We start from the raw sequence: 18,055 nt of genomic DNA, 5'->3' as shown, positions 1-18,055 counted from the left end.
TATCGGCAGCCTGATATTTTACTGTCACACAGTATTATTATCTTTTATCTCAAATTTACTGTTTAGTCCCGTTTTGAATTCTCCCGAGCAACAGTAGTTCAACATGTCTCATTAAAAGTCAGCCAGAGTTTGTAATGGTGCTGCAGAACCAGCTGCCTCCCCTGGCTTTGTTTCACCGGCTGCGGGAGAAATACACAATCGCATTGGCGGCGGTTTGTCACCTGCTGCGTAAAGCTCTCCACAATCAAGCTCCTGCTAACATTCAGCAAGATTTAATAGCGAATTTGGTGCAGGCAGGAGCCTACGGTCACCTGCTGCAACCAGCGCACAGAGGCCGTCCGCCGTCCACACCTGGGCAACGCAGCCTTTCATGCCCTCCCGGGTTTTAGATGGGACTCGTCATGTTGATTCAGCACGACCGGACTGGAAATATTCAGAAAAGTGGCCACGCGCGGGGATTTGTGCTGCCTGACGTGCAAGTTTTTTGTGCTCCGTTCACAAAAAAGCAATGGTCAAATCGTTTTCCTACAAAATACGCGTCCTGTAGAATTTGTGTCAAAATCTGAAGAGTGTTTCAAATTACAGTATGTCCCGCTGTCCTCATCAGCACTAGCAAACCCCCTATGATGTATCTAGTGTGGTGGAAAACTATTTGTTGACTGATGTAGAACACGATACAAAGTGTGAGCATCTCTGTCTTCCTCACAGTGTGCTGCTGACTGGCTCGCTGCAGCGGATCTCATTACTCTGTGTCTGCTTGCTGTCACACTTTAGTGGGAGGCAGACGCGCTTAACCCCAGAGGCAACATCTGTGTATCTTCCTCTGTGTGCGTGTCACTCGCTGCTTCTATCTTTTGAATATATTCCTCCTGTTTTTTTGAGTGTGAGGACTCTTGAGTGCAGTGGCAGGGATGGCTCCTTCTCCACGCATGTTCCCTGGGCATGCTGGGTAGTTTATTAGAGGACGCCCATGCTGCGTGCCGTCATGGTGGCAGTGTTTCATAATTTGCTTTGCATGCTGGGTGTTTATCCAGACAGGCCAAACATGTAACATGTTGCACATCACGATGGCCCTCGACGCCGGCGTGGGACAGACTGACAAGGGCAGAAGACAGTAGTAGAGGAGCAAGGTCAGACATGAACGCTCTAGCTGTGATTATGTTGCAGTTTATGTGTATAGGAAGAAAGACTGGGTTGCACAAAAACAAAACAGATGCACATTAGCAATAAAAGTTTTTAAACTAGATGAATAAAAACACGTTCTTGGTCATAATTAAAAATTATGGCCAAGTGTCTGACAGGTTTTTTTTTTTTTTACATCGGTTTGAAAATTAGCATTTAGATAAGTCTCTTTGATTACTCGATTCAGTCCTTTTGTCCCTTCTGCCTACACGTCCTTTCCCATTCTTTTATAATTCCCACAGTTCATCGTTCATTTTTCCCTTCCCTCATATTATTATTTATCATGATGATTTCCTTTTCATTTCCAGTGGAGTGATCTGATCGTGAAAAGAATAAAACATAGTATTGAATGAGACGCTGTGAAAACTTTCTCAAAACGTACTTTTGAAGGAGAACACGCTGCCTCCTGTTCTGACAGCCGCGAACTACTCTGCTCGACAAGTGATATTCCCCTAAACACTAAACACGTGGTGCCTGTCTACATATTAGTATTATTTACTGCACTTGATAACAGCTTGCAGTCTGCAGCCTCAGCTCATATGTGCAGTCTGACGCCTGTCAAACCATGGACAGTATTTAAATTTACCCATTTTGTCCTCGTTTGCCTCAACAATAAAACCACCAGCTGTTGTTAAGGTACTTACTATGTACTAGTTACTGTGCACACCAGCTCTTCAGTTCTCCCGTTGCCAAAGTGTCTCTGCTCTGCAACAGTTATTCTACTGTAGCTTCCTGCTTATTGAACTGCAACTGGATTTTCCGAGGCAGTTCTGCACATAAACCAAAGCAATCATTCTGCCTTTGCCGATGCACAGGTCTGGGGCGGCCTGAGATCCAGAGGTGCCCTTAACTTACACACCTTTCGATTTACCCCCTCTCCAAAGGTTGAGCCTCCCTTATTCAAGCCACTGCTTGTGTAGCCCATCAACACTGTTGTAGCATTTATCCCAACACTGTTGAAGAAGGGATTTCCTTTCCTATCACATTTAGCTCTATAAGCATTCTTTTATTTGATTTCCTGTTGTGGCTTTGAACACATTAATAACATTTGAGAAAACAAGTGTATTCCAATGACCGTTTATCTTTTAGGACACCGGTTGCAAAGTAAAGAATATATTAAAGGAATATTTATGTTTAGGGTTTGTAAATTATATTTTCATTAAGCAAAAATAAACACCACAGCGTATTGACAACCTGTTTGTGTCCATCCTTGCGCCCCAGTGCTTGTTAAAGGTAATTCCTGCACTTGCATGTGCAAATTTGGCACTTTTCCAGTCACATAACAAATAAACAGCCAACAAATAAAACGCTGAGTGGATATTATCATTCCACGGTTGTAGTTCAGCATTAGGATGGTAATGCTTTCAGTTGGTGTCTTTGTTTCAGGTACAAATTATTCCTGATGGAAGCAGGAGAGAAAAAAAATCCCCTTTGTCGCTTCCTTGGCTTAAAACCTGCACACAAGTGGTTCTCGCTTGCCAATATAAATGCATGCAGACGTACTGCGAGGGTTGACGTGTGTTTGTGTAAAACCAATTCAGGTGTACAGTAAGTGCAGGCCAGTCTTGCGGAGCCTGTCTGCTGATATGTTATCCCCGTGACTCTCTAAGTTGTTGTTGTCACTGCTGAATTGTTTTACAGCTCACTGGAGCCCACCTGCAGCCACGGCAGCTCTGGCTGTGTCAGCAATTTGTCTCTGACTTTAACTGGGTCCTTGTGAAAGGGATAAGACCAAGGCAACATTTCATTTAGTCCCCAGGCATTTCAAGACATCATGGCAGGGAGCTCAGGTAAAAGTTAAAACCGCATTTGGCGCACGCTGGTATTGAATATGGAGCAAAAGCTAAATGCACGAGTCTTGTCTTGGACACCTGCAGTTGCACATACATCGCTTAGTATATCGTTCATCTCACTACATTTCCCGTATGAATGAATGCAGCCATCCTGTGTCAGGGTTAAGTACCTGTGTGTGCTCCCGAAAGCGAGCTGAGGACACGGGAGTGGTGCGTTGCCCCGTCATAAACCTCCACGATGTCATTCAGCGCCGTTTGAAAGAAGGCGAACTGACTGAAGACCACTACAAAAGACAAGACGGAGACAGACAGCTGACATCAGAGGAAACTGGAAGGAGCCAAAGTCAGTCACAGCATCACAGTCAAAGTGGAAACGTGTGAAATGGCGCAAAGAATCCTTTAAAGATGCTGCAGTATTTATTTTAAAAAGGGACATTATTAAAAGCAATTTCAATCAAAATGTCTTCTTTAAAGTAAGGTGGATAATGCCAGCAGTTATGACAACACACCCCAATAGTGATATTACACGTGAAGATCAGCAGCCCTGTCTGGGCTTGATGGCTTGTCAGCAGATGAAAGGCTTGGGCAATGACAGCCAATCTGTTGTACAATGTGCAGCTAAAGCTCCGCTATGGTGCTTTCATCCTTTCAAACCACCCTTTCTGCTTCTATTGCCTGAACATATTCAGCCCTTTCACATTCAATCTACGTCTAGTTTGGTTGGGGTGGATATCGCAGGTTAAGGAGGAAGCTGAAGAGGATGAAGGGGAGAGAAAGAGAGCGGGGAGGCACTACTAGAGCCCTCTATTAGATCAGATGGCAGAACTTTAGCTTATGCGCTACACTTGTTCAATGTGAGTCTTGTTGTGCGTCCTTTTCATCTGTGTGCGTTAAAGGGCAAAGGTCATGGTTACATGGATTATAAGCCAGTTATCTGCACCTGGGTAAAGCCAGAGCATCGATCTAATGGGAGGCAGGAGGAATCCAGGCCACACCAAAGTGCCCTGCCTTGGGCCTTGTTGTCATTTTTTTGCAAAATGCAAATGTGGACTTAATTATTTTAATTTCTGTCTGCTGTTTTGACTTGAGTGAGTGAAACATGTTGCCGACAGGCCACAAGTGATGTGTTATTTTGGAAAAGTGCCGGCCTCGGAATGGGCACCGTGACCTCCGCTTTTCAAAACACGGGGGTGAAAGAGTCCAAAGCCAAACACAAGCTGTTGGGTGTAATTTACCAGCAGTAGGGCTTGAGCTTTCCTTTAGAGGAGTGCGATGCTGTTAATGCATAGCTAAGTGACACGTGTGCATTGCTTTGCTTTGCAGAATGATTTGCTGGCCCTACAGTATCAGCTCACACATCGGAGGCAAGCCGTGACCTTTCAGAAGGAAATGTAAACAGTGAAAATCTAGAAACTCTAGCTCTACCAGACACCGATTATTTCTGGCGCATGTCTCAGACTATGCTTAGTGCGTAAGACGGTGATAAAATTACTCCACCGCAGCACTGCTTGTCTCACTGCATGGGACAGATGTATTTGGGGACTATCAGTCACCGTGAAGGAACAGGCATCCTGTAAATCTCCGACTAAAGCACTTGAAGTGCAACTTAGGAGGACGGTGAGTGGGAGCATTTGCAAGTTTTCCACAAACTTGGTTTCTCCTACGCACCTGACAAACTCAATTCCAGTGCAGAAATGCACTTTAACAGTTGAATAACGCCCTAATAAATGTAATTTAGTGAGCCAATAGATCGCTTTCTTAGCAGAGTAAGGATTTCAGAGTACGATTTTAATGAGGCCCCATATACACATGCACACGCTTACGTGGACAATTTTTTAAAGAAGGCAGCCAAAAATAGCAAGGCAGCGCACATCCTTGGCTTACCGTAATCCTTAGGCACGACCACGGAGTACAGACAGGTCCTCGCGCTGCTGTAGTTTCCAGGGTAACCGGGCGACAGGACGACTCCCTCCAAACCTGTGTACTGTCCCCCGCACGGAGCTGGAGACGAGGCAGAGATGAGACATGAAGGAACAGGGCCGACACAGGAGAAAAGGTCTAAAGCCAAACAGTGTCCGATTCCATTTCTCCCTCACTTACGGTTTCTCCATCCTTTTCAGTTACATCACTTCTAAATTACTTTTTTTGTCTGATTGGGCTTTGAGTGGAAAAAGTCCCCGGTGTTTGCCACAGTGAAAATGCAATGTTTTCAGAGTGTCCCTCAGGGTTAGCCTGGGTGAGATGAGGCACCAATGGCCTCGGAGCCCCTAGAAAAGCTCCGTATGCGGCGGCGTCTTCCTTTTTCCCCGCCTACACATTAACGTATTCCACCTGACGTAGAAATGACACTTGAGACAGTAAGCGGCGGATTGTGTGCCGTTGAAGGACGTAGCGACAGCGCGTTAGCCGTGTCGCGTCGATGTCGGCGCGGAGCCGATATGCAGAGCGAGTCGCTCTCGTCAAACTCCGCGAGAACCTGTAGCGCGGCACTCCCCCGGACGCGCCCGCATGCTCGCGTTTGATAAGCCCGCGCAGCGCGGCTCAGGTTGCTAACACCCGTCTCCAGATGTCAGTGTTTACCGGTGCAGATGGGTTTGGGCCTGTTCCAGCTCGGCTTGCCGTCTCCCCCCATGACGCACGTGAGGGTTGGGTCTCCCTCCAGCGTGTAGCCACTGTCGCAGTGGTAGGTGACGGTGGAGCCCAGCTTGAGGTCGGCGCCCACCCGCGTCCCGTTGCGCACCAGGCCCGGCTCGAAGCAGGACTCCCTGGGGTTCTCTGTGGAGAGAGGTAACACGGTGGAAAATCGGCGACAGAAGGGAAGCGCGCGTTGGTATTCAACAGGAGGATTCCTGCACCAGGCAGCATCAGTGGGGCTGGAATGAAAATTGTTTCCTTAGATTTTGCTGTTCTTCCGTCTCCCCCTCGCTCCTTTTCATCCCCCGTTTCTGTGCGCCTTCCACTTTCAGTAAATATATCTCGCTGACACTTTCCTCTCCAGCCCTTGACGGTGCCCTCTCATCTGTGGCTGCTGGAGGTGCGCGCGGCGGTGGAGACGGACAGGCAGCTGATTGAGAGTGGCACCGTTCTGGCCCAAGGTCTGCTGACTGCACACGACCGCCTCGCACGCCACGCTCCGCTGTGCAGTCGACTAGAGAAGACAATGCACATACGCGAGACGCGCCCCCCCCGCCCGCTGAACACGCGGCGCCCCGGCCTTGGAGCGCGGCGCTCACACACTATATCCAACCGCATATCAATCACCGCCGCTGAAGTCGTGAGAAAGACGTCTCACTCAATCTGCCGTCACATTGTTCTTGTGGAGAATGTGCATGTGAGGGGAGGCCTGTCAATTTAGTGCACTTCACGGCCTCACGCATAAAATAAACATGGTAAAAACGCCCAAAGCTGTTCTGTTTCATCTTAAACAGTCCGTAGTAGAATCGCAGGAAACAGACAAATAACAGGAACTGTGAATTAAATGTTCTCAGTGCTCGGCGGACAAATGTAGCCAGAATTATCTCGGCCTCCATGAGATGAAAGCAAACTGTATCTACAGGTCAGCGGGGACAACAAAACACTTTTAGGGCTCCTTTTGTGAGTTGCGTTCATGAAAGCCATTTGTTGCAGCTTCCTGTTCATCTAACGGAACGCTTCTCAGTTTCTAGTGCTTCAACTGTTATCAACACAATACAATGTGCATATGCTGAAATTTCAGCTCTGGGCGAACGCCTGACAACTGGAAACCTGCGACCAGACAGGACGTTGCCCTTTACGGCTGAACAGGCTGAGTGCCTCGGCCAGGTTTGTGCGCTGTCCGTCACCTTGGGCGCCGATTCTAAGCACGCTGAGCACTTACACGGGGAGGATTTGGATCTAAACCCTTTTCAAGCCGCCTCCCGCATTAAGGCAGCCCACCTGGCAGGACAGACAGTGGAGGAGTGATGGATGCAGCAGGCGTTAGGTGCACACTGGCCCCGGACGCAGCGCAGGGGTAAGGAGGTCGCTTGCTGCAACAAGGGAGGGCGATTTGGAAAACTCGGCCCCGGGACATTAACAGGTGCAAGGAGACAATGGGGCTGGATTCACATGTTTCGGAATTTTTTTGGATGGGATGTGAAGTGAGAAATGACCTTAGAGCTGAATTAGAGAGATGCGAGTGTATGTATGCGTGTGTTTTTTTCCCCCTTAACTGTGTCTATGGGTGTTATTCAAATGGGTCTCAAGCCTGGAAAGACTTTGCGCACATATTCCCCTGGAGAAAGCGAACTAGACACGGCCAGAGACACGGAAACAGAGAGACATAACAATTGCTTTGTAAAGAGGCTGACAGCACCTCGGGCACATTCTGTAATGAAATTTTCAGCGACAGGCTGACCAAACATTAGCGGGGGCCAACTCGTCAACTCGCTGCTTCCTCACCAAACAGACCCGAACCTGCAGCCAAACACGCTTTTGTGCCATGTTGTTTGTCTGAAACCGAGGAGGTAATTTATGTATTATTTGGTTATGGTTCATTAGTGTGGAGAATTGGAAAGTGAGGAGAGGGAGGTTTTTAGGAGCCACACACTGAGTCCATCTGCTCGACCAGATTGGCCATACAATATCACACACTGCGTCGCACGCTGCAGTAGACATTGCTCGGAGTGAGTTAAGGGCCAGGCTCTGTAAAAGAGAACCCAATTATGTGTAGTTCTTTAAGTGAGAGCTGTACGGCATAAAGGGAAACTGTTTACATAGATCAAATCCCATCTGAACGCCAGCCAGGAACCGGAGAACTCGGGAGTCGATGTGGCATTGGTTAAACGTCTGATACCTTAAACAGCTCTAATTGAGGCTGGGAGATTTAGGAAGATTTAACACTGTTCTTTCAAGCGAAGCCCTTAACGAAGATGCCCCGTCTAATTTAAAGCTTGTTCACAGTCTGTATATTTGTTAAGGGAGAGGCTTTAACATACAGCCACGGTACAGAGCGGCTCATGTGAGCGAATAAACACCCCCAAGTAACAAGCCGCAGTCAGCTGAGCTTGGATATGAGAAGACGAGGTGTTATTTGGTCTTGCTGTGTCTGTGAGAAGGCTTTTGTACAGCCGCAAAGCGCTGATCAAACTGAGCTTAAGCACACGGGCTGTCAGGTTCTCATTCTTGTAAGTACTACTAAAGGAGGCGCAGATCGATAATGACTGCGGTGATCACGACGCCGCGGCCCGTTCTTTTTCACACCGCTAATCGCATGCGCTTCGCAGCCGACAGGAGAAAAAGTTAAAGAAGAAACAATCGGCAAGGTCCATAAGCAGCACGGGGGTAAAATCCATTCGCTCTCGGGCCGGGGAAGAATTTTAACACATGAACTGTTTAGGGGATAAAGTCTCACATGCCATTTTAAATCCACAGCTGTGGTCGTGATCTTTTTATGCTGGACATGGGAGGACACGTGCAGTAGAGGGGAAAACCTGTGCCCACCTGTGTACTGCAGCACGAACCCGCTGCTGCTGAGGGAGGCGTCACTGCGGAACGCCAGGAACAGCGTGTTGGAGCTGCTTTCAATGTGATCTGGAACGTCCGTCCCGTAGAAACTACCGAGCAGCGGGCTGAGCGAGTCGGGCCCGTCGTAGATATGCAAGAAGTCGTAGCTGGGCTCCAAGCTGAACCTAGGTGCAAAGGTTTGCAAAATTATATCTGAATTTAATGGAAGTCCAACAAGTAGACGGCATCAAATCAAAGCGAAGCTCACTGGTTAAAGCTAAGAGCAATGACGTAATCCAGTGTGACCGTGACCGTCCAGTCACACTCTCTGCCGTGTGGGTAAGGCTCAGGGTAGTCTGGAGACAGAATCAGACCACTGGGCCCCGTCAGGTTCCCACCACATGGAGCTATGGAGAGAAAACAACGATTTAGTTCACTTCATTTTAAAAACAGGGTAAAAGCATTAAAAGTGGCAAATGAACAGGTTTCACATTGGTAGGAGTTGTGCGCGGAAGAGGTTGAAACCTCGATCCTGTTTTATGTGATGGGATATGGCTTCCCTGCAGCAAGGTCTTACAATGTGCTTAATTGAGACATAACTAATGTCCATTGACTCCAACCTACTATAATCCCACCTCTAAGTGTCAGGACACTCCCCACAAAAATAAAACCAAATTAATTTAGCTGAGCACTAATTAACCAAGGCATCTAATTAAATCGTTTTAATTAAAATTGACAAAAACTTAATTTAGTTTTTTGGGGGAACTGAGTAGGATCACATTTTTTATGCATACATATATACATATATACATATATACACACACATATGTGTGGGAGAGTCGAGGTCAGACTGGGGGGTCGGTTTTGGTACTGTGGAGCAGCATAATCACATCTCTCTGTCTGTCGATAGCAGGAAACGTCCAGGGAACATGGCAATCAGGTTTGCCACTTAAGATTCACTCAAGGAGTCTGTTAGGTAATCAGGTTAGGAACCTGTGCTGTCTACCTGTTCTATGAAAGTCAGAGCAGTATGGGAAGTCACCCAGTCGACTGCAGCAGGCACGGCGTCAGGCTGGTTTACGCCCACACCTTGTATATTGTCTTCTTTTGTCTTAGTTTTGTTATGAAATGTTTTTTTTTTTAAATCATCAATTAGTACAGATGAAATAGTCAGATCTCCACTCGTGTGCATTTGTAGGACTAAGCAGACAACATTTGTCAGGTCACAGCTCATGTAGCATCATTAGCCATAACTCACGGCTGCATGCTGTGTTAACAAAGTACCTGTGCACGTGGGAGGGTCTGGCTGCCAGAAGTAGCGGCCATTGATCTCAGTGCAGGTGATTCTGTTTGCCCCCTGCAGGATGTAGCCAGGATCACACTGGAACACCACATGGTCTCCAGGCTCCCTGCTGTCGCCGCTGCGGGTCCCGTTGGTAGGCAGGCCCGGGTCATTGCAGGAGGTTGCAGTAGAAACTGTGGAAGCAGGAGGAGGCTCAGTTACAGTATAGTCATACTCCAGTTACTGCTGTTCTGGACATCCAGTTAGCTCCCAGCCAATTAACCCGTGTTACATACACATATACTTCCTCCTCACCAGAGAACTGCAGAGCGAAGCCCTGTTTGCTGGTGAAGAAGTCCGTGGTGAACTGGAGGGTGATGGTGTTAAAGGTGCTGTGGGCGTCTGGGGGCAGCGCTGATCCGCTCAGCTCCCTCAGCAGGACCCCTCCGTCCTGAGGCCCGTCCCAGATTCGGAGCACGTCGTGAATCTCCTCAGTGTGGAAAACCAGGAAATGCAGACTGGTATAGGAAAAGAAAGAAAAGAACCAAGTGTGTTTATTTTCTCATTGGAACCTTGAAATTCGGGTGAAAACGTTGCTATGAAAACTATAACAGGCCACATTTTGTTCAAGAAACCCTCTATTTAATAGGTAGTTTACGAAAAGCATTATCTTAAGCTGAAAAACTAACATGTGAAGGTGAATCCTAAACAGCGGATCCCGAGTGCTGAGCGTGTTCCACAGTGTCAGTCAAGCAGATACATCTGCCACAGCGTTTAATAGTTCCGGTCTAGACATCAGAAAGATGATGCTGTCAAAACATCTACACTTCACTTGGGCCCAGACAGCTGTCAGCCAGCTGGTGGTCCACTGGATGGGGAGCGCGCCGCAGCTGCGTACGTGCGAGCGCAGGAAACTCATAATAATATGTTGCTTTGGAACCTGAGCATGTGTAAGTATGCGTTTTGGATGCGCTCAGTGAGACTAAAAGGGATAGAGAGTGGTGTTTTAGACTAAATGAGCTACGCTGGTAATGTTAACACTCCAGTCCAACTGTAAAAAGTTGTTAACAGACAAACCGTCGCGGCAGCTTTCTTCTGCGGTGCGAACTTAAAGCCTCGTTTTGTCGGCTCATTTCAATGTGCCCACCAAATAAAGGGAGCCGCGTTGAACTCCATTTGACACGCGCACGCTGCAGCCGTTTATCACAACAACGCTGCGCGTTCTTTTTCGCTGTAGCAGATGTGAAACAAACCAAAACACTCTCTAATGTTGCTTCAAAAGCTCTACGGGGATGATGTAACGGCTTTGGTGCGTGTCGCGGAGATACCGAGATACGTCAGATGAATGTGAACTCTGTGGGAAAACTCATTTGCCTCCGTCTGCAGCTGAGAAGCCCTGACACCGAACTGAGGGATATGACAGCAGCTCAGAACATGCGGAATGTGGTAGTTTAGTCATACTGACTGTATTAAAAAAATAGTCAGTCATCTGTGCACATCTGTCCAGTAGTTTATGCTAAATAATAATCTCTGGCTCAGGCATCCAGGGGAAAGCATGGAACTTTATGTGGTTTCAGCATTCTTCTTAACACGCAGGCACGCACGCACGCACGCACGCACGCACGCACACACACGCACACACGCACACACGCACACACACACACACGCGGCCTAGAGCTACACATGATGCAGAGGGAACACAGCAACCCAGTGAAAATGTCGGCTTTAGCAACAAGTTCCCACCATTTCTGCATAATTGGTGTCAGACTCTGATCCCTATACCGCGTGATGTGCGAGCAGTGGCCAGAGGCTCCTTGGAAATGTGCTGCGCATGTGGATACTGTACATAGGGCGGTCGACGACGCCTGGTGCAGGGCTTGTAAAAGACGTGCAGATGAAACAGACAGGTGCGATGTGGGAGTCCTGCATTACACACTCGCACACGTAAGGAGGGACACCTGGGAAACAGATGCAGGAGCGGCGATATGAAGATGCATTTGCACAGTTTAAAGTCTCATTCACTCATTTTATCATCTAAACACTAGCACACATATGAATCCTATTCAGTTGACTTACCCCTTGCTAATATTCAATGCGCTTTGACGCAGCCGTCCAGTGAAACAACACATTCTCTTAAGTGTTCACACACAGGTCTAAACAGCGACTCCAATGTCATAATGACACTCTTTGTTTGCTAAAGGCTCTAACTGTTTAAAAACACTGGAAATATGCAGCAACTCATTTTGCCTTCAAACAATACAACCTGCAACCAAGTACATTAACACGTCCAATCAGTCATAACACAGTGGACAGCAATACACAGACCACTGATCTCAGTGTGAATCAGTGCTTCATTTATCATCATTGAAGCCTGTTGCTAATTGTTGTCTTTGTAGTTTATGTCAAATTTACCTTTTATGCAAAGAATTGGACCCAGATAAAGAAATGCTTTGATTTATTGAATCCATGACATTCTTGTTTCAGAAAACTGAAATATTGTAAATATTACAGAAAATACATGTAAACTAAAATGCAGTCAAACCTACTGGAGGATGAGACACAACCACTGTTGATACTCAGTCTCTTCTCTACCTCCATCCACGCTGGTAAAGACCAACGCAGACCTGGTGCCATTTTTAAGATCTAAAGACTGATAGCAGATTGAAGATTTTTGTGGGGGAGTGTCAAACAGGTGCTATGGTGATCATCTGTTTTGCAAAAGAGAGGAGAAAATATGTCAATATGTGTCTGATGCTCTGCTTTAATAGTGATGATGAAAATAAATGGAACCTAGTTATGCAAAACAGGTCAAAGCGACCAATAGAAACTGTAACAATGTGAGACTATGCCGTGATATCTTATAGTCGTTTAAACCTCAATGAGGTCTGGGAAAAATCTCAACAACAGCTTCCACCTAGATTAGATCCCTTCAAACTTACTGCACACGAAAATACCAAGTCAACATCTGCCCATATTACCCAAACTACAATACATATGATTGTACAGTAATTCCACCTTGGTGATAGTCTCAAATGCGCAGTATCAACATGTCTGTTCCTTCAGCAATCAAAGCTCACGTTCAAAAGCCTCCATCTCCGGCATGTAATTGCCCTAAGCACCAGATGACTGGTATGCAAATACTGTTATGAATCCCCCAGGTGCTACAATCCTTCTACTTACACTCCACCTTCCCGTGCTCTAGACAGGAGACACGAACAGATTTCATTACATTTGCCAACGTGAATGGAACAGAAATACCATGTTTTCTAAAATGCATGTGAATGTGCTTCCATATGTGCAGGATGTGTCAGACGGCCCTGACAGTGTGAGCTAAATACAGCTGTAGGGATTTGCATGAGCAACGTCGGAGCGAAGCGCCCGTCACGTGTTGAACCCACACGCGCGTGCTGACAGCTCTCATGTTCTAATGCGATCTCCAGGACTGTCACACGCCAAATGGCATCGGACCATTTCTATTTCCGTACATTCATTTTAAAGCGGGATGGAGAGGTGAGGATGGGCAGGCAGAAGGTACGAGATGAAACAAAACCAGGTCTAACATTAATCATTGCCTGGTGGCTGAGAGGATGATAGGAGGAGGATGAGAGCTTTCCGAGGAGCCAGGAGGCTCTGAGGATTGGAAAGATTTGTTCTGAGCGGCCAAAGGGATAGAAAGTCACCGGGATTTGTGTCAGTTTAGGAGTGAGAAGGTTAGGAAGGAACACGTTATAAAGGAAGGAACAAAAAAGGTTGTAGTAGTAGTGCTGTCTTCTTAATGAGCTACGGCCTTATTCATCTCTATTGAAAAAAGAAAATCTTTTTGTAATCTTTTGTTTTAAGTGACAAAATTCAAAGATTATGCCAAAATATGTAATGCCCAAATAAAATAACCTGAGACCTAATCTACTCTACTAATCACTCTAATTGTGTTTGGTTGTACTTAATGAAGGAATTTTCAATGTAAAAGTCTTTATTTGGGATGAATCTCAGATTGTGTTATTTATTTACTTACTTAACACAAACCCTCATTTTTAGATCCTTTAACAAATCTCAGGTGCCCCCTTTATTATGACACCAGACTTGGCTTCTGATTCAGAAAGTCCACTTACATCTACAGCAGAAGTGAGGATGTTTGGAGGCTGTGAACACACAAGGGAAGAATGACAGGTTGAAAGAAGCAGCATCGCTGCATGTCTCCCCAAGAAAAGGGAAATGTGAGTGTCGGAGTGCAGTTAACAGTTTTGGGGAATCATAGGAAACCGTGTTTTGAAGTTTACAGCTGCGAGCTCTTCTTTACACTGGTCCCACTCTCTTAACGAGATAAAATAGTTCAAGCAGGTGTCAGAGGAATCGCCGCGAGGAGATGGAAGAGATTTCTCAGGTCTCTTTTGATTCTGCCTTAACTATTTTGTATTCATATGAGATCATATGAGAGAAACAGAGAGAGAAATAGAGTGCGCTGAGGCTCTCTCTTATGAATACAAAACAGAGGAGCTGCAATCAAGTCCTGTGGGGAGTCTTCAGAAAAGGTGCATGTGTGCATGAAGATAATAAATAAGTAAGTATGTGGGGGGGGGTAAGGGGGAGGGAAGATATACTGAGCCAACATATGCTCCAGACTGCCTGCCTTTGCACAACTAGCCGAGATTTTGTGTATGAAGTCGATGTCACACTGAGAGCAAACCTCATCAGTGTGTGAGTATGTGGCCTCTGTGGGATCGTCCCCGTGGGATCATCCATCAAGGGTCGGACGCATCCAAACGATGGGCCTTAAAAGACACCCGGCGCAGCAGACAGCGGCTTCGTAAATGAAATGTTGTGGTCCGGTTCAACCGCTGCGAGGCGCGTGATGTAACAGAATGCAAGCGGCTTTATCGGACAGATTACAGAAATCTACAATTATCTTCTGGCAGGAAAAGGTGTGAAATTGTGAAACGGCTCAGACAGATAAAAGCGGAGGTTAAAAAAAAAAAAAAAAAAAACAGGCACTCGCACTTCCTTTCATTTACGAGGCCGCTTCCACGCTGGAAATACATAATATATGAGTTGGAAGGGGGAAGTGACAAATGTGGTATTGAGGATGAAGGCACTATTACTGTGATGGAGCAGAACACACCAGAGAGGCTCTGCATTAGAAAGCACTGTGTGTCTCCTCAAAGCTTGGTTCTCAGTTGAGGTCAACAAGTACAAAGATACTTGTAGTGCATACGAATGGGGGGAAGCTTCACTCCCACCTATATCCTCTGTCCATCAGGAACTTCTGCCAGTTTAGGTCGTGCTCCATTTAGATGCCTGTTGCCACTCGGCACTAGCGCTGGTATGTCACACATTCAGCGCGGTTTGATTATTATCGCCTCCTTCAGCCGCGGCATTGGATGCACGAGGAATCCCGGGGCTGATGCATTGCAAATTCTTCTCAATAATGAATCGAGAGGGCATGATCAAAGGCCCGGATATGCAGCGTGCCTTGCGGTGGAATGCCAGGAAGCCGGAGTGGAGGGAAAGGCACTAATGAACATTAACTAGCGATCGCAGGGGACCGACGGATGTCAGACGTGCAGCTACGAGACATACAAACAGGTGAAAGCAGACGACCATGCAGAAGAAGACATCGAGTGCGATCAGAGGGCTGGAGTGAAAGACTATAAGAACAAATATATATATATAAATATACACAGTAGTATAAAAATGTAGTTACGCTGCAAATGTGATAAATGTTACACTATGATGAGTTAATCCGATTTACTAGAGGAGCGATTATGACCTTCCCACTTAACCCATCTATTGTGTTCACTGCCTCCTCCACATGTTCTTATAGATTTGGCCATATTGTAGAGGAAGAGCACTCCACCCTAAGCCTAATACAGTATTACTACTGTACATTAGCTGACATTACTCTTCCCTGGCAGCACAGTTATCGGGCTACACACAGTACAAGACCCTGTACTGTACGTAGCAAATACATGTTAGCAGTTCCATGCTTGTTTATTTCAGTATTTACTGGCTGCTACTGGGTTGCGTCTATGTATGTGTAGATTGAGATCAAGTAGTTTTAGTGTGGTTTGATTTGATCAAAAGTAAATACAGTGTTTAAAGCACTCGTCTTGTTCTGCGTTGCTCACCAAGGGGCACGGCTGCTTGCACTTGAGGCTTGGGCTTAAAAAGGCAGAAGAGATATAGCGCAGTAATTTTACAGCACAGTGGGGGGCCTCGCCATCAACCTAATCTATCCCAAAGCTATTTTTTAATACTTTTTCCACAATACCGGCACTTTAACACACTTTCTTTGGTGTAGTTTAAAACCTAGAGGCTCTGAGGTGGCATTTCTCCTCAAAGAGTGGTAACTCAACTATTGGCCAAAAGCAGCTCACTGAAGATTGATTACACAGCAGCCTGTGAAAGTGATGAATACCACTGCCAAAAAGGGGTGGAGGAGTAAATTGGAAGTATATTGAAAGGTGGTAGATTGAAAGAAAGCCGGGGAAAAAAAGAGCAATGTAATCAGAAAACTAGAAAGCACGGAGAAAGGAAACAAAGGCTGTTGATCAGACCTAATAGTGCTTCCAGGAGCGGCCTCGATGGTCCATATGCAGTGCAGGTTGTGCTCGTACGGAGCCGGGTAGCCTGGAGACAGGATGCGGCCAGATGGCTGGTCCTTTATGGTGCCGCCACACTCCGCTAGAGAGAGCAGATAAAAGAGGGGGATCGAGGGATTTAAAGAGGTAAACAACACAAAGGAGTTTGTGCAGAATAGGTACAAGCTAATCAATGCTGCCAATGTCCAAAAAATGAAGCATAGAGCAAGGTTAAACTAATTAACACACCACAGGCTGCAGCGTTCTACTTCCAGTAAAGTGCATTACATCAGTTTCCTCTCATCATTATTAGGTATTGACATATTGGAGCAGTCATACATTCGACTGTGCTCCATCATTTTGTTTGCGATTTGAATGATAGGAGGGCCAGCAGCCAACTCAATATACTCTATGGGGATCCTCTTGGCTCGGCGAAGTCAATCCACCATCTCATCTCGTTGCCTTTGTTAGGCTTGATCTCCAAACAACCCAGCATTCAATACGCTAAGACGCCAGTTCAGGAGAACTTTCAAATATGAGATTTTCACCAGTGGCAGGTGGTTCTGCACCACACGACATCCACTCAACGTAATGTCTCCAAAAACAACACACAGAGCCAAAGCTGAGGGCAAAATATTTTGTCAAACACTGTAGAGAGGAACACTTCTCTTTCAGCGTTGGTAATGAATTGCCATCAGGAACACCCCCGTCACTGGAAAGCGATTTTCAGCCCCCCTTCAATTACCACCTCTTACCCTTATCCAAAAAGTGACGGGAAAGTATAAAAGGTTCTCCAAGAACAGATCTGAAGTGTTTTGTTCAGTTTTTTTTCCAGGCTATCTCAACTGACAAGAAGAGGGTAAAAGTGTTCTTAGATTTTTTTTGTCCCCTTTCAGTGAGAGGAAAATAGCTCCTTCAAACAGGAGCAAAGTGGAAATCTCAGAATCATACTGATGATGATGATGATGATGATGATGATGATGATGATGATGATGGCCATGACGATGGTGGTGACTCTAGCAGCGTCTGACATACAAACAGAAAAGCACACTACAGCTAGGGAAGTTCCCAGATAAGGTGCTAACATTTAACATAATTCATAACATATGTAAAGGGGAGTGAAATCTGGAAATTGTTTCCAGCGTTTTTGTGTTCCATGTAAATAAGACTCTCCCTTGTTTGCTTTGGGGTCATATTTTAATGAAGCGAGAAGCAGCATGTTAGTGGCACACGCTGTGTGGTCTGGTCCAAGCTCGCCTACCATTCTGGGCCACATGGTAGAACCGGATCGCTTTGGCTCCATCACTCATTACGAGAAGAAAATGGCAAAAGTGTGGAGCTTAGTCAGACAAGCCCAGGCGCATAAATCTCCATGGGACATTTTCGCAAAAGAGCCTCTCCCCCACAAAAAAGTCCCCTCAATAAATATCATAAACTGTGTTTGTCTTTAGCATTTAATAAGATCTAAATCATACTGAATATACACTGGACTTACTCATGTTGGTTATTAAATGTCAGCCATTGCTCGGTGTATGGAGCTAGCACGAACATGCCATTAACCCTGAAGCCTATTCAGGTATAAGTGAGTGACCCATCCCAGCCCCTCCACCTGACGTACCACAGCATCACAAAGCAACTTTCTACATCTAAATATGAACTCCTCCCACTGTTTTTAACTCACTTTGAGTCTCCCTCTATAGTGCTCACTATATCCTTCACGTCTGTATGCAGTATGTCCCCAGCGCGAGAGAATAATCCCA

The 18,055-nt window shown here is 46.1% G+C and overlaps 1 protein-coding gene across 4 annotated transcripts in view; it reads right to left on the bottom strand.

Annotated features, from left to right (window-relative positions):
* Positions 1–18,055, bottom strand: part of csmd2 (CUB and Sushi multiple domains 2) — a 148,169-nt gene that overhangs the window by 44,329 nt on the left and 85,785 nt on the right. For all 4 annotated transcript variants that reach the window (XM_029166976.3, XM_029166977.3, XM_029166978.3 and 1 more), the window contains 8 exons: positions 16,272–16,398; positions 10,036–10,238; positions 9,723–9,914; positions 8,707–8,845; positions 8,436–8,623; positions 5,556–5,750; positions 4,860–4,976; positions 3,146–3,259 (listed from right to left, as the gene is read on the bottom strand). In XM_029166976.3, the coding sequence (XP_029022809.1) occupies positions 3,146–3,259; positions 4,860–4,976; positions 5,556–5,750; positions 8,436–8,623; positions 8,707–8,845; positions 9,723–9,914; positions 10,036–10,238; positions 16,272–16,398 (1,275 nt within the window). The remainder of the gene's footprint in view (positions 1–3,145; positions 3,260–4,859; positions 4,977–5,555; positions 5,751–8,435; positions 8,624–8,706; positions 8,846–9,722; positions 9,915–10,035; positions 10,239–16,271; positions 16,399–18,055) is intronic.

The sequence above is a fragment of the Betta splendens genome, chromosome 11 (assembly GCF_900634795.4).
Source record: "Betta splendens chromosome 11, fBetSpl5.4, whole genome shotgun sequence".
Taxonomy (NCBI): domain Eukaryota; kingdom Metazoa; phylum Chordata; class Actinopteri; order Anabantiformes; family Osphronemidae; genus Betta; species Betta splendens.
This window is presented reverse-complemented; position numbering and strand designations above follow the sequence as displayed.